Genomic DNA, 16,855 nt, shown 5'->3' with positions numbered 1-16,855 from the left:
TTAATTACTGAGATACATTTCATGTAACAGACCTAAAACATCATAGTAAAGATTGCAAATGGCATATTTTTTAAAAAAGGTGAATTTGTGGAAATCATTTTGGAGCATGTCATAGTATGAGTGACCCCTGTGCTCTATTCATACACTGAAACCTATTGTAATCTTTCACTCATCCCCAGTAATAAGGTCAAAACAATATCAATAACATCATTAGCGCTTCTAGCTTGTGGAGGCAGCTATGTGGCTGCTGGAAGTGCTTTGATCCCTGGGGAGACTGTATGAGCTCATGTAAATTAGATCAATATAGAAACCCTTTTTAATAACTGCTTGTGTTTGTGTGCTTTGCTGAAAACAGAGGAGTTATTTTATTGTAGCCTTTGTCAAGGTGAAAATGACCACGCATCTTAAGGCCTGCAGCTCAACCTTTGGCTATACGTTCTTTTGATTGTTAAAAGGTACTTTAGGCCATCAAGCATAATTGCAAACATTCTCAAAACATTTCATGGGGCACTTTTTTGTAGGCGGAGTATTCTTTTAATTAGGGGTGGGGCAGTCATTTGTAGGCATGGTCTAGAACTCTAGATAGAACAAAAAGATAAGACGCGCGCCACAGCAAAAAATGCGAGTCTGAGATGCGAGAGGGATGGAGGGAGAAGGAAGAGGGGGATGGAGGGAAAGAAAGAGGGTGAAATAAAGAAGGGGGGGCATGGGTGTAGGAACCCTTACAAATCTGGGGGGGACAGCATTTTTACTCGCCAGGTAAATTCTTATTCAGTAAACTCAGACTCCCACATGCCATGTGGGTTAATTGTTACTTATGCCATGGGCCACATGGGCCACAAGGCATTAGTAAAAATCAACCCACATGGCATAAGTAAAGATTAACCCACATGGCATAAGTAAAGATTAAACCACATGGCATAAGTAAAGATTAAACCACATGGCATAAGTAAAAATTAAACCACATGGCATAAGTAAAAATTAAACCACATGGCATTAGTAAAAATTAACCCATATGGCATTAGTAAAAATCAACCCACATGGTATTAGAAAAAATTAACTGGTTAGCTGGTAGTGGCAGGTTAGGTGATTGACAACAGGTTAGGTAGTAGTGGCAGGCTAAGTGGCAGTGCCAGGTTAGGTGGCATACAGCAGTGCCAGGTTAGGTGGTAGTGCCAGGTTAGGTGGTATACAGTAGTGCATGGTTAGGTGGTAGTGTCAGGTTAGGTGGTATACAGTAGTGCCAGGTTAGGTGGTAGTGTTAGGTGGTAGTGCCAGGTTAGGTGGTATACAGTAGTGCCTGGTTAGGTGGTAGTGTCTGGTTAGGTGGCAGTGCCAGGTTAGGTGGTATACAGTAGTGGCAGGTTAGGTGGTAGTGGCAGGTTAGGTGGTATACAGTAGTGCCTGGATAGGTGGTAGTGGCAGGTTAGGTGGTAGTGGCAGGTTAGGTGGTATACAGTAGTGCCAGGTTAGGTGGTATACAGTAGTGGCAGGTTAGGTGGTAGTGGCAGGTTAGGTGGTATACAGTAGTGCCTGGATAGGTGGTAGTGGCAGGTTAGGTGGTAGTGGCAGGTTAGGTGGTATACAGTAGTGGCAGGTTAGGTGGTAGTGCCAGGTTAGGTGGTATACAGTAGTTCCAGGTTAGGTGGTAGTGGCAGGTTAGGTGGCATACAGTAGTGCCAGGTTAGGTGGTAGTGGCAGGTTAGGTGGTATACAGTAGTTCCAGGTTAGGTGGTAGTGGCAGGTTAGGTGGCATACAGTAGTGCCAGGTTAGGTGGTAGTGGCAGGTTAGGTGGTATACAGTAGTGCCAGGTTAGGTGGTAGTGGCAGGTTAGGTGGTATACAGTAGTGGCAGGTTAGGTGGTAGTGCCAGGTTAGGTGGTATACAGTAGTGCCAGGTTAGGTGGTATACAGTAGTGCCTGGTTAGGTGGTAGTGGCAGGTTAGGTGGTATACAGTAGTGCCAGGTTAGGTGGTAGTGGTAGGTTAGGTGGTATACAGTAGTGCCTGGATAGGTGGTAGTGGCAGGTTAGGTGGTAGTGGCAGGTTAGGTGGTATACAGTAGTGGCAAGTTAGGTGGTAGTGCCAGGTTAGGTGGTATACAGTAGTGCCAGGTTAGGTGGTATACAGTAGTGCCTGGTTAGGTGGTAGTGGCAGGTTAGGTGGTATACAGTAGTGCCAGGTTAGGTGGTAGTGGCAGGTTAGGTGGTATACAGTAGTGCCTGGATAGGTGGTAGTGGCAGGTTAGGTGGTAGTGGCAGGTTAGGTGGTATACAGTAGTGGCAAGTCAGGTGGTAGTGCCAGGTTAGGTGGTATACAGTAGTGCCTGGATAGGTGGTAGTGGCAGGTTAGGTGGTAGTGGCAGGTTAGGTGGTATACAGTAGTGGCAAGTTAGGTGGTAGTGCCAGGTTAGGTGGTATACAGTAGTGCCTGGATAGGTGGTAGTGCCAGGTTAGGTGGTAGTGGCAGGTTAGGTGGTATACAGTAGTGGCAAGTTAGGTGGTAGTGCCAGGTTAGGTGGTATACAGTAGTGGCAAGTTAGGTGGTAGTGCCAGGTTAGGTGGTATACAGTAGTGCCAGGTTAGGTGGTATACAGTAGTGCCTGGTTAGGTGGTAGTGGCAGGTTAGGTGGTAGTGCCAGGTTAGGTGGTATACAGTAGTGCCAGGTTAGGTGGTATACAGTAGTGCCTGGTTAGGTGGTAGTGGCAGGTTAGGTGGTATAGAGTAGTGCCTGGATAGGTGGTAGTGGCAGGTTAGGTGGTAGTGCCAGGTTAGGTGGTATACAGTAGTGCCAGGTTAGGTGGTATACAGTAGTGCCTGGTTAGGTGGTAGTGGCAGGTTAGGTGGTATAGAGTAGTGCCTGGATAGGTGGTAGTGGCAGGTTAGGTGGTAGTGCCAGGTTAGATGGTAGTGCCAGGTTAGAGTGGTAGTGCCAGAGTAAATACATGACATGAATAGATAAGAGTCCTGTTCCCCATTACTATACCTCCCCCCTCTCTGTAAACTGTCTGTAACACCCCCCCCCCTCTGAATACTATACCTCCCCCTCTCTGTAAAATATACCTCCTCCCCCCTGTACCTCAACTGTGTCATTCTGGCTCTCCATCACATGCAAGTCTCTCTGGCTCTGCAGGCTCAGGCTGGTCAGGTGTAGTGTGGCCTCAGTCTGAACACGAGTGTCAGTCTGGGCCCCGCCCCCTTCCTGCTCCTTTCTCCCATTCAGCAGAGCGGCCAGCACAGCTATGCGTGTCTGTGTGCAATCAGCTGTGCGCCGCTCGGGAGGGGAGGGGAGGGGTCGGGCTGGATCGGCACTGAAGGGGGGGGGAAAGCAGTGACCGCAGTTGAACTCGGCGGCCCCTGCCTGCGATCCGGGGACGATCTCCCTTTTCTAACCTAGGGGGGATTTTACTATACCTGTCCCCCCGCATTATTTCCTGGAGGGGATGAGTCCCCCCCGTCCCCCCCGGTTCCTACGCCCATGGGGGGGGGATGGAAGGACAGCAGGCCCAATAGCAATATGTGTATGACAGAAAGTTTAACAATCAGCAGATAAGATACTCCAAACACCATCCCTTCAGGCAGATGCAAGAAATGGTCAGAGACTGTGCAGCATGATGCAGGAGATCAATGCATCTTTCAAAGCAGCCTCACCAGTGCCTATCAAATGCAGCCTCATCATTGCCCATCAAATTCAGCCTTACCAATGCCCATCCAGAGCAGCCTCACCAGCACCCATCAAATGCAGCCTCACCAGTGCCCATCAAATGCAGCCTTATCAGTGCCCATCAAATGCAGCCTCACCATTGCCCATCAAATTCAGCCTCACCAATGCCCATCCAGAGCAGCCTCACCAGCACCCATCAAATGCAGCCTCACCAGTGCCCATCAAATGCAGCCTCACCATTGCTCATGAAATTCAGCCTCATCAATGCCCATCCAGAGCAGCCTCACCAATGCCTATAAAATGCAGCCTCACCAGTGCCCATCAAATGCAGCCTTACCAGTGCCCATCAAATGCAGCCTTATCAGAGCCCATCAAAAGCAGCCTCACCAGTACCCATCAAATGCAGCCTCACCAGTGCCCATCAAATGCAGCCTCACCAGTGCCCATCAAATGCAGCCTTATCAGTGCCTATCAAATGCAGCCTTATCAGTGCCCATCAAATGCAGCCTTATCAGTGCCCATCAAATGCAGCCTCACCATTGCCCATCAAATGCAGCCTCACCAGCACCAGTCAAATGCAGCCTCACCAGTGCCCATCAAATGCAGCCTTATCAGTGCCTATCAAATGCAGCCTCACCATTGCCCATCAAATTCAGCCTCACCAATGCCCATCCAGAGCAGCCTCACCAGTGCCTATCAAATGCAACCTCACCAATGCCCATTAAATGCAGCCTCACCAGTGCCCATGAAATGCAGCCTTATCAGTGCCCACCAAATTAAGCCTCACCAGTGCCCATCAAATGCAGCCTCACCAGTGCCCATCAATGCAGACTCACCAATGCCCATAAATGCGGACTCACTGTGCCAATCAATGCAGCCCATCAATGCAGACTCACTGTGCCCATCAATGCAGCCCAACAATGTAGACTCACTGTGCCCATCAATGCAGACTCACTGTGCCCAGAGCACAGAGAGGCAATCTCTCGCTGTGTCAAGGAGTTTCTATTCAAATTGCCTGGACAGCTGCTGTAACAATGTCTCACCTCCTATGATAGACGTCATACTGATTCAATTTCCTGGCATTGGATCAGTGTGCTGTCAATCACAGGCGTCAATCTAGGAGGCGGGACATTTGAGATCCAAGCTCAATGTCACAGTGGGAGATCGCCACTCTGCATGACACTTACAAGGAGAGGAGGAGGGAGGGGAGGACTCTGACTGGGGCGTGCCAATGTGTGGAACCCAGGGTGGACCAACCTTCCCATTGGTAGGCTTTGGCGCCTGGATTAGCCCTGCCCGGGGGAATTGATAATTTTTCGGGATTCTCCCCGGGACAAAGTCTCCCTGGAACATCAGTAAATTTCCTGTGAATGTCCTGGGAAATCCGTGACTGTTGGCAACTATGTATCACGGGTCTATAAAAGTAGACATACAATGACCTCTTTATTGTATTTCCTCTCAATTGCCATACCTAGTTGATTTCATTTAGCTATATTGACCCCTGACACTGAGTATTTCACTGAATGCTAAGTTTGGCCTGTAAACAGATCGGGCCAGATTCATGTAGAAATCCGGCGGCGTAACGTATCCCATTTACGTTACACCGCCGCAAGTTTTCAGCGTAAGTGCTTGATTCACAAAGCACTTGCCTGTAAACTTGCGGCGGCGTAGCGTAAAGCTGTCCGGCGCAAACCCGCCTAATACAAATGGGGCGTGTACCATTTAAATTAGGCGCGTTCCCGCGCCGAACATACTGCGCATGCTCCGTTTTGAAATTTCCCACCGTGCTTTGCGCGAAATGATGTCGCCCCGACGTAATGTTTTGAACGGCGACGTGCGTTATGTCCTTTCGTATTCCCGGACAACTTACGCAAAAAAAAAAATATTTAAATTCGACGCGGGAACGACAGCCATACTTTAACATGGGCTGTCTATTTTGACACCACCTAAATAGCAGCCGTAACTTTGCGACAGGAAAAGCCGACTAGCGACGACGTAAGAGAATGCGACGAACGTGCTTACCTTCCTGGATCGCCGTAAACAGCTAATTTGCATACCTGACGCGGAAAACGATGCAAACTCCACCCAGCGGGCGCCGAAGTATTGCATCCTAAGATCCGAAGGCGTACAAAGCCGAACGCTTGTCGGATCTTAGCCAAATGCCGTTGTATCTTTGTTTGTGAATTCAAAATAAAGATACGACGCGGCAAATTTGAAAGTACGCCGGAGTATCAGCAGATACTCCAGCGTACTTTTTCTGTGAATCTGGCCCATCATGTGTACAATTACAAAAATTCAATTACAACCTGTGGCTTTGTGACTAGCAAACTTCCACATAGCATAACAAAATGCACAAAATTCAATAGGTCCAAAAAGCGGGAAAACTTACCTTGTGCTGAGATGCCAACAGTTATAAAGAATTTACTGTATGTTAGTTCCAAATATATATACACCCTGTTAAGTGAATAGTCTTCTCTTCCCTACAACCCCTCAAAAGGGCAGAATCGTGTTAAAATCCTTCTCCATCTGCCGCGTACACACAATCGGAAATTCCAACAAGAAAACCGTGGATTTTTTTCAGAAGGAATATTGGCTCAAACTTGTGTTGCATACACACGGTCACACAAAATTCCGAATGTCAAGAACGCGGTGATGTACAACATTACAATGAGCCGAGAAAAATTAAGCGCAATGATTCCGAGCATGCGTCAAATTAATTGATTCCGAGCATGCGTGTTTTTTTGTGCGTCGGAATTGCATACAGATGATCGGAATTGCATACAGATGATCGGAATTTACGACAAGAACTTTTCTTGTTGGAAAAATTGAGAGCCAGCTCTCAAATTTTTGCTGTCGGAAATTCTGACAGAAAAAGTCAGATGGAGCCTACACACGGTCGGAATTTCGGACCAAAAGCTCACATCTAAATGTTCTTGTCGGAATTTCCGATCGTGCGTACGCACCATTAGTATCATGGAGGAGAGGTGGAGAGCTACAGTTACAGTGTGTGAGAGCTGATTGGAGGAAAGGAACCAGGGCTGGACTGGGACAGAAATTTGGCCCTGGACTTCATCCAGACTGGCCCACTTTGACAGGTCTCTCCCATGGCGGCCGGGCAACTCCCGCACCCCCCCCCCCGGCCACCCAAGCCCCCTCTCCCCCTTCACTAGCCACTAGCCGTTCTACTTTATTAGAGTAAAGCGGCTGGTACTGGTACTCTTATAGGCAGTACCAGTGGGGAAGCTAGACATTATTTCACCCGGGGCAAAGAAACAGTTCGGTGCCCCCCTTATGGGACAAGATTAGGCAGAAGTGAGAAACTCCCAGGCCATAGCTGTTGAGTCAGCTGTCTGTCCCCTCCCCCCATGCTCCTCTGCTGTCCCCCCTGCTCCTCTGGTCCTCCCCCTGCTTCTTTGTTCCCCCCCAGGTGAGCGCTGCGGGGAGGGAGAGACAGAGGAGCGGAGGGACGCGGCATTCTGCTGTCACTGAAGCAGGCCCACTGAGCAATCGGCCCACCGGGAAACTCCCTGTAGTTCTAATGGCCAGTCCATCCCTGAAAGGAACACACGGGCGCAATGTTGAGGCGGGGGGAGAGTGCTTGGAGCTTCAGGGTTTTGCTTCTCCTGCACCTGAGGCATAGCAATTTCCCTGATGCTGCTGCCAAAGCTGCAGGCTTCGTATCTCTACCAGCCTGCCCACCACCTGTAGCACAGAGCCAACAGTGTTTTGGAGCACTTCCTTTGGCTCTGCGATACGTGTCTGATAGGTGGTGGGCGGGACAGATGTTTTCTGATGGTTACTGCCGCTCCGGTCCCCCTGATCATCCCTTGTGGCACAGTGGCGCTGTCTCTTGGAAGTGGGCAAGGATACCTGTCAAAAACAGGTACCCGTTCCCCCCTGAAAGGTGCCAAATGTGGCACCGGAGGGGGGAGGAAGCAGATCAGTGGAAGTTTCACTTTTTCGGGGTCAGTTGTCGGTCTCTGTGTGTGTCTCTGCAGGCTGTTTCAGTGACGTTTTATTGACAGGAGTGGGCAGTGCTCTGATGGGGTGTGGTGTTACAGAGCAGAGAGGAGGAGGACTGATTGTACACTGAACAAGGTGTACACGAAGCTTTGCTGCGCTGACTGTACTTGGATTGATGTAGTAGGATAGCAGAGGCGGCTTTTTAGGCAAATTAGGCGGCCGTGGGGCCTTAGGCGACCGCCTAATTTGCCTAATTAGAGAGCTGCCTCTGTGCACGGTCACTGTACTAATGACACTGGCTGGGAAGGGGTTAACATCAGGGGCGATCAAAGGGTTAACTGTGTGCCTAGCCAGTGTTTTACTATACTATGTGTACTGCTTTTATTAGGGGAAGAGATAGAATTTATTCCCTGCTTTGCAGGGACACAAACCCTATCCCTTCTCCTTGTCAGAATGGCGATTTGCCCTGTTTACATAGGAAGATCGCAGTTCTGTGTAACCATTGGCGGGTCCTGGCGGACATCGAACACCAGGTCCCCGCTGATCAGCTTTCGCTGTGTGTAATCACAGCGGGAGTAAGACGTGGCTTCACTCACTCGTGCCCCCTACCTGAAAGTGCAAGATCATGTATATATACGTGATATGATAGGGCAGATGGCAAGCGGTTAACATAACAAAGGTCAGGGCAGGCAACAGACTGTAGAAAAATCCAAGACTGTAGCAAAGGTCAGCAAGGAGTAAACAGTCAGGCACACTAGAGTCTCTTACGCACTGGTAGTTTTTTTTCCATTCAGCCCAGCAGGGCTAAACGAAAAAAAAAAACCTGACATCTCAGAGAAGAGAAGCCGTTGTATTAACTATCCAATGTTAGTACAGTGATCTCCCTTCCTGTTAATTTGTGTTCTGACAGGGGGACAGCCCCCCCCCCCCCACCAGAATACTCAGTTTAGCACCCTCATCCATTTGCTGAGAGCGCTGAGCCGACCGGCAGACCTTTTTTTCAATCATGCCCCCCTTCGACCGGGGGGGGGGTGCTGCCGCCTAAAATTGAGAAGCGGGGAGGGGGGGCTGCTGGCGAATTGAGAAGCGGGGGGGGTGGCCTTTACAAAAAATAGAAGAAATAAAGCAAAATATATATAAAGAAGGGGGGTAGCCATCCGGGGCCCTGGGGACCTCTGGTCCCTTTAATAAAAGATAAATATACATTTTTATTATTGTTTTATAAAAAAAAATTACAAAAAAGGGCCCTGGGGACCTCTGGGCCCTTTAATAAAAAAAAAAAACATAAAAAAAATATATATAAACAAAAATAAAAAAATAAACATATATAACAAATAAAAAAAGGGTGTTTGCCACATGGGGCCCTGGGGACCTCTGAGCCCTTTAATAAAAAAAAAATATATATATATATAAAAAAAAGAAATAAAATAATATAGAAAAATTATTTTATTTTATAACAAAAGGGGGGTTGCCATTTAATAATAATAATTATATATATATATATAGAAAAATTATTTTTTTATAAAAAAAAAGGGGGATTGTCATGGGGATCTCTGGGCCCCCCTACCCCTAAAAAAATAATTGGCCCTTTAATAATAGAATTTTTTTTTTTTTTTATAAAAAATAAATAAAAAAAAGGGGGGGTTTCCATCCGGGCCCCTGGGGACCTCCGGGACCCTTACAGGTGTACTGCCTGTACCCCCCTGATGGCGGCCCTGCCCTTCGACAGGAGCCAGCCAAACTACCGGCTTCTGTCAGATCGACTCCAGTACACACGGGCCGTATGTGGGTCAGTTTCTTTTGAACCAGCCAATGCCGCCCGACATTCAGCCTGTGTGTAGTAGGCTTTAGTCAGCAGGAAATTCTATCAGGAACAAAGAGGCACATGCTAATGTACTTTATAAAGGTGCCTCCTGCGTAGGGTTGCCACCTCATCCCTTTAAAACAGAACACATATGAATTACACAGGTTCTGTGGCTGATTAAGGTGGTAATTGAACTCAAGTGGAGCCTTATCTAAATTAAGTTAGCCTCAGAACCTGTGGAATTCATATGTGTTCTGTTTTAAAGGGATGAGGTGGCAACCCTACTCCTGCGCCATGGTTCATTCCCAGAGCTGGGGGGCATATGGCCAGACTCTTTACCCTACAAGTGACAAGGACATTTGGGAAAGTACGGGGTGGCAGCCAATATCCACTAGAAGGAGCTGGCCGAGCAGAGGAGGGTGCTGTGTTCCATTGCCTAGAACCGGAATGCCAGCTGTCACTGGGAGCTAGGAGGGTGAGGGCTACCCGTGAACAGTTAAGTACACAGGCTGCCTAGCACCTGTCTCTACCAATATGGCTGCCTGCATACAGAGACACAGTGCAGAATGAGGCATGGTAAGTCAGTAATGGGGACCACAGACAATACTGGTGTTCTTTTTAAAGCACAGTTCAGTTTCTCTTTAAGAAGTTAACCTATTTTCCAAAGAGATATTGTATTATTCTGCATTTGATGAAGTACGTTCACTGGTGCTCAGCATTGATTATGTCATTCATGTGTCTACTCTACCAATTTAAATCTTTTAATTGGATTGTTTTTAGAAGCATGTAACAATGCTAAACCGCCTTGTTTTACGCTTAGGGCCTAACATAATATAGATTTACAATACCTCAGGCGGTACCACTTTTCACACATAAACTGGGCCTTATCCATCAAAGTGTCTGAAGGAAAAATCGGTTCTTCTTACCCAATGAAAGAATAGGATTACTTTTGAAGCTGTTCATTCTTCAGACAGTTTCTTGTAGTAGGCTTGTAGTAGATTCTGTGTGGGGCTTCGGTATATTTACTGTGTGAATCAAATGTTATCCTTGCATATTGTAATAAAATTAAACTGGCAAACGGATTGGTAAACCCATGTAAGTATGACTCAATTTTAAAGGGGTTGTAAAGATTTTTTTTTTTTTCTAAATAGGTTCCTTTAAGCTAGTGCATTGTTGGTTCACTTACCTTTTCCTTCGATTTCCCTTCTAAATGTTTTTTTTCTTTGTTTTCTTTGTCTGAATTTCTCACTTCCTGTTCCTCCTCAGTAAGCTGTTCTGGCTGACTAACCCCCCAGCCAGAATGGCTCGGATGATGGGGGCAAGCTTACTGAGGAACAGGAAGTGAGAAATTCAGACAAAGGAAAAAAACATTTAGAAGGGAAATCGAAGGAAAAGATAAGTGAACCAACAATGCACTAGCTTAAAGCAACCAATTTAGAAAATAAAGAATGAACCTTTACAACCCCTTTAAGTCATCATTTTTAAAGAGCAACTGTCATCTCTGTCCTGCAGCGGCTCCTCCTCTGACCCGCTGTTGACTCACCTACAATACCATTCACTTTAATGGGATGGCTGGTGATGCGGCAATGACACAACAAGGTGAGGGACGTGGCGGCAGCAGGTGACTGGACGCCCGCTAACAGGTGCTGCCATGATGAATCTGAAATGACAGATGCTCTTTAAATATAAGGACTCATTCTTGCCGGTAGCTATAATCTTTAATATTTGCAAACAAAACAAAGGTTTCCTATTTAGAATAATAAGCTGTCAGGGATGGGATAAAGGAATATTCCTGAAGTTTTATCTCATGGTTACTGTGAAATTGGGTGAATGCATCAATGCAATGCATGTTATCTCAGCTTGCAGAGCTTGGAATCATTGAATGAGTTGACCAAAAATGGAAATATTGCAGAAAATACAGCCTCATGCTACATACCTAAGCTCCATTTCATGCTGAATAAACTAAATTATTAATGCATCTTAAATAGAAAAACTGGGCTAGATTCAGAAAGCCCGCCGTAGGTTTGTGCGGGCGTAGCGTATCTCAGATACGCTACGCCGCCGTAACTTAGTGAGGCTGGGGCTGGATTCACAAAGAACCTGCGCCCTAAGTTACGGCGCCGTACATCTGTCGGCGTAAGCGCGCCAAATTCAAATTGAGAAGAGGTGGGAGTGTTTTATGTAAATAAAACATGACCCCACGTAAATGACGTCTCTAACGAACGGCGCATGCGCCGTCCCTGAACGTATCCCAGTGCGCATGCTCCTAATCACGTCGCAAATAGTCAATGCTTTCGACGTGAACGTAATTTACGCAAAGCCCTATTCGCGAACGACTTACGCAAACGATGTAAACGACGCAAAATTCGACGCTGTCCCGACGTCCATACTTAACATTGGCTATGCCTCATATAGCAGGAGTAACGTTACGCCGGAAAAAGCCTTACGCAAACGACGTAAAAAAATCCGCCGGGCACGCGTACGTTTCTGAATCGGCGTATCCAGCTCATTTGCATATTCTACACTGAAATCGACAGAAGCGCCACCTAGCGGCCAGAGTAAATATGCAACTAAGATACAACGGCGTAAGAGACTTGCGCCAGTCGGATCTTAGCCTAATTTCGGCGTATCTTGCTTTCTGAATACAGAAAGAAGATACGCCGGCGCAGCTTTGAATTTACGCAGCGTATCAATAGACACGCCAACGTAAATTCTTACTGAATCTAGCCCACTGTCTTTAGATTTTTACTCCAAAGGTATTTTATTAAAATAAATTTGATAACATTTTAAAAAGTCAGAAATAAAAAAAAAAAAAAGATTTCGATTTTCTTAAGTCATTGATTTATATTCACCCTGCAATATAAGAATAAAGCTGCCAAACTCCTGTAGTGTCACTAACACCAATATTAATATTAAAGCCTGTATAATGGAGCAGCGTTAAATTATAGTGCACCAATAAAACCATATAAAAGTAAAAATATTGTTTAGATAAATAACTCAAAGTGAAAATCCAATGCAAAATTAATAACAGCAATACAGTGCATTGTTTAAATGTGGAATAATGAAACAAAATGAAAGTCCAGTGCAAAAGTAATGTATATGAAATGACAATAAAGCAGTGCTTATTCCAAGATGAATGGTGAGTGATTAACAAACAAATCCCGGGTCAGTAATCATACATTAGTGGTGAATCCCAAAGAGGGCACAAATCCGCGACCGTGTGCAATGGCCACTCACCTCAGACCCAAGAAAAATGAGCATCCAACTGCCAAAGCAATCTCCAGACGTTGTCATCCATCAATGGTTATCTCCCATGTAATAAGGAAATATTTCCTCATGGTGTAGTATAAAGCAATGGTTTATTGAAAACCAAGGTAGACTTACATTTAAAATAGAAGACATGCAAGTAGCTACAGCGAAGTGGGGTCACACATCAACAAGACGCTGAGAATGAAAGACTTCCGGTTTCGGCCATAACCGGAAGTGACGTCACCGGGTCCTCCCAATGCGGTTGCTTCATTATTCCACATTTGAACAATGCACTTTATTATTATTCATTTTGCACTAGATTTTCACTTACTTTTATATGTTTTTTAATGTTTTATTGGTGCATTATAATTTAGCGCTGCTCCATTATACAGGCTTTAATTGGCTTAAAGCGGTGGTTCACCCTCCTTAACATCATTATACTATTACATTCGGCATCGTAGCGCGAGCTACGGTATGCCGGTCTTAAATTTTTAATCCCCGTACTCACTGTGCTATCGATCATTGAAGATTCCGACTCCCGCGGGGAATGGGCGTGCCTATGGAGAGGGAGAATGATTGACGGCCGGCTCTGGCACGTCACGCTCCCCGAAGACAGCCGGAGTAGGTCTCGGCTCTTCACGGCGCCTGCGCACAGGCTATGCGCAGGCGCCGTGAAGAGCCAAGCCTATTTCGGCTATTTCCGGAGAAGCGTGACATGCCAGGGCCGGCCGTCAATCACCTTCTCTCACCATAGGAACGCCCATTCCCCGGAATCTTCAATGATCCATAGCACAGTGAGTACGGGCATAAAAAATGTAAGACCGGCATACTGTAGCTCGCGCTACGATGCCGAATGTAATGGTATAATACATTTTTTTTTTTTTTAATAGGGTGAACCCCCGCTTTAAGCTATTCACACACAGGAACACTCCATGAGCCATGCACTGTACATAAGAGCCTGTACCCTAAGTCCCCTTTCACACTGAGGAGTTTTTCAGGCGGTTTAGCGCTAAAAATAGCGCCTAAATATCGCCTGAAAAACTCCTGCCCTGCAGTCTCGGGCTTTCACACTGAGGCGGTGCGCTAGCAGGACCACTCCAAAAGTCCTGCTAGCCGCATTTTTGGAGCGGGGAAGGAGTGGTGCGTTTACCACTCCTTCCTATTGAAAACAATGAGACACCGCGGCTATACCGCCAGCAATGCGCCTCTGCAGTGGCGCATTGCGGCGGTATTAACCCTTTTCCGGCCACTAGTGGGGGTTAAAACCGCACCGCTAGTGGCCGAAAACCGCCGCAATTCCGACGGTATAGCGCGGCTAAAAATAGCGCCGTTATACTATCAGCGCACCTCCCGCCCCAGTGTAAAAGGGGCCTTACTGCGTAGATACTATCTCCAGATTTCGTTTTTTTTCTCTGAGCAATATCAGTACAGTATGTTCTGTGTTTATTAAAAATACAGTGCCTGTTGTTTGTAATGTACTCTTATTGTACACTTATTTCCTTTTCCCTTTTTTTCAGGAAACAAAACCAGAGATGGAGTGTCTTCAGGTCAGTATCAACCTCTTTTTCCAATTGTTGTCCTCCCTGTTGCTGCACAGAACGCTAATCTGTGTGACATGGCACCTCAGGCAGTCAGGCAACCGGAGCCAGCTCTGTTTATAACAGGATCAAAAGCTAATGGGTCACTGAGATCATCCAGGCTGAGATAATGCAATTAATACAAGTAGCCACTGCTCATCTTCCACATGTTTACATCTAAAATTCAAAGCAGAAGATGAATGTGTGCACCGTAGGCCTTCCAATGTTTGCCATTCAGAGAAATCATTATGTGACATATTTCACATTCCTGTACTACATGCTATTGGTTTATAATTCTTGCAATTCAGTTTTTATCTTTTAATTTCTTGGAGTCAGGAAGATTTGTGGCCATTATGACAATGTAGTTCAGGGCATAATAAAATACATGTAATACATGTATTTTTCTCAATGTTTTGTCCAATTAAAAATCCTACAAGTATAGTATAATGCCTATTGATCTGCCAGAAATGCATTCAGCTCCCCAACCCTTTTGTGGGTTTACAACAGGGATGGCCAACCAGTGGCCCGGGGGCCACATGTGGCCCGTCAAGCCCTCTGATGTGGCCCGCAACCTCCTGCTCTGGAATGGCGGGTTGGCATGCAAAAATCACAGGTTGCCGACCTGCCATACCACAGCATCAGTGTTGTGATATGAAGCTGGTGGTAGAGGAAGAAAGTGACTGCAGAGCAGAACCCCACAAGCCGATGCTTCCTCTACAGCGCCGGCTTTTGCCACAGGCGGAGTCTATGGAAAAGTTCAGCTTACCCTCAGGATAGACACAGCTGGGTAAACTGCAGCACATCTGTGTGAAAGCATTCTTGGGCCCTTTTCACACGATCAGCCCGACCAAATGGGACCCTAAATTCACCTCGACAGATGTCCGTTTTATGCCCATCTACCTCCAATCCAAAAAACATTTGTCCCCTTCCATCTGGGCAGATTGGAGGGCCTATAGAGTAGACGGGACCTGTCATCCATCCGCTTCGCTCATTGTGGCTCACGACTGGTTACCAAGGTGCTTAAGTGGCCCTCGCTCTTCGAAAGGTTGGGCACCCCTGGTTTACAACATACAGCATTTTTGTGGTGTCAGCACTGCCCTGTTGTTTTTTTTACTAAATGACTCAAGCCCTTCCACTCTTCTCGGCTCTACAAAATAGGGGCTAATCATTTAGTAGTTCCAAGATTAGAACTTGGAAAGCTAAAAACCCCCCTTCTGGGACACCACAGGAATCACTATAGCCCTGTACACACGACCGGGAATTCTATAGCCCCCTCCCCCCACCGGGATTTACAGGTGGAAAAACCGAGAACCTGCTTGGTAACTTTCCCCCTGTACACACACGGCCGGTTTTCTTGGCAGGAAAACTGCGGTGAGAGCGGTGGCCGGGAAACCCGGCCGTGTGTATGCTCCACCGCAGTGTTTCCCATAGGGAAACTGCCGGGAAAAAGACCGCCGGGAATCGCGGCAGGAAAAAAGAGAACATGTTCTAATTTTTCCTGCCGCGATTCCCGGCGGTTTTCCTGTTGGAAAAACTGCCATGGAGCATGCACATTCTCGGCCAAAAGCTGTCATGGCAGTTTTCCTGACGGGAAAACTGGTTGTGTTTACGAGGCATTACAGTATAATGGTATAATTAACAGACAAATTAAACAAATAAGTGAAGTTTTTTGTTCGAGATTACATACTCTTTAACCCACAAAGGGAGGTCTTCTTAAAGCGGAGGTTCACCGGTAAAATCCTGTTTTTACCCTTAGATGGATGCTCATTTAGTCTAGGGGAATCGGCTAGTTGTTTTAAAATCCGAGCATTACTTACCATTGTAGAGGGCGATCTTCTCCGCCACTTCCGGGTATGGGTCTTCGGGACTGGGCGTTCCTTCTTGGTTGACAGTCTTCCGACAGGCTTCGGAAAGGCTTCCGACGGTCGCATCCATCGCGTCACGATTTTCCGAAAGTAGCCGAACGTCGGTGCGCAGGCGCAGTATAGAGCCGCACCGACGTTCGGCTTCTTTCGGCTACTCGTGACGCGATGGATGCGACCGTCGGAAGACTGTCAATCAAGAAGGAACGCCCAGTCCCGAAGACCCATACCCGGAAGTGGCGGAGAAGATCGCCCTCTACAACGGTAAGTAATGCTCGGATTTTAAAACAACTAGCCGATTCCCCTAGACTAAATGAGCATCCATCTAAGGGTAAAAGAGCAAAAAACATCATTTATCGGTGAACTCCCGCTTTAAACTGACATACACTATATTGTCAAAAGTATTGGGATGCCTACCTTTACACGCACATGAACTTTAATGGCATCCCAGTCTTAGACCCCCCATACACACTATTCGATTTTCTGCAGATTTTTGTCTTCAGATTTACCAAAACCATGTAGTGCAAGCCCTGCCTGATTGCATACAAATTGAAACTCTTAAGCTGCGTACACACGATTGGTTTGTCCGCTGAAAACAGACCGATGGACTGTTTTCATCGGACAAACAGATCGTGTGTGGGCCCCATCGGTTTTATTTCCATCGGTGTAAAAAAATAGAACATGTTTTACATTTTTCCTATGGATAAAAAAACCTATAGAAAAATCTGATCGTCTGT

General features: G+C 46.5%; 1 protein-coding gene across 2 annotated transcripts in view; it reads left to right on the top strand.

Moving 5' to 3' along the window:
- The window catches only part of SNCB (synuclein beta), a 115,643-nt gene that overhangs the window by 21,818 nt on the left and 76,970 nt on the right, over window positions 1-16,855 (top strand). For both annotated transcript variants that reach the window (XM_040344396.1, XM_040344395.1), the window contains one exon: window positions 14,197-14,226. In XM_040344396.1, the coding sequence (XP_040200330.1) occupies window positions 14,197-14,226 (30 nt within the window). The remainder of the gene's footprint in view (window positions 1-14,196; window positions 14,227-16,855) is intronic.

The sequence above is a fragment of the Rana temporaria genome, chromosome 3, assembly GCF_905171775.1.
Source record: "Rana temporaria chromosome 3, aRanTem1.1, whole genome shotgun sequence".
Taxonomy (NCBI): domain Eukaryota; kingdom Metazoa; phylum Chordata; class Amphibia; order Anura; family Ranidae; genus Rana; species Rana temporaria.
The sequence above is the reverse complement of the archived record's forward strand: the minus strand, read 5'-3'. Positions and strand labels throughout refer to the sequence as shown.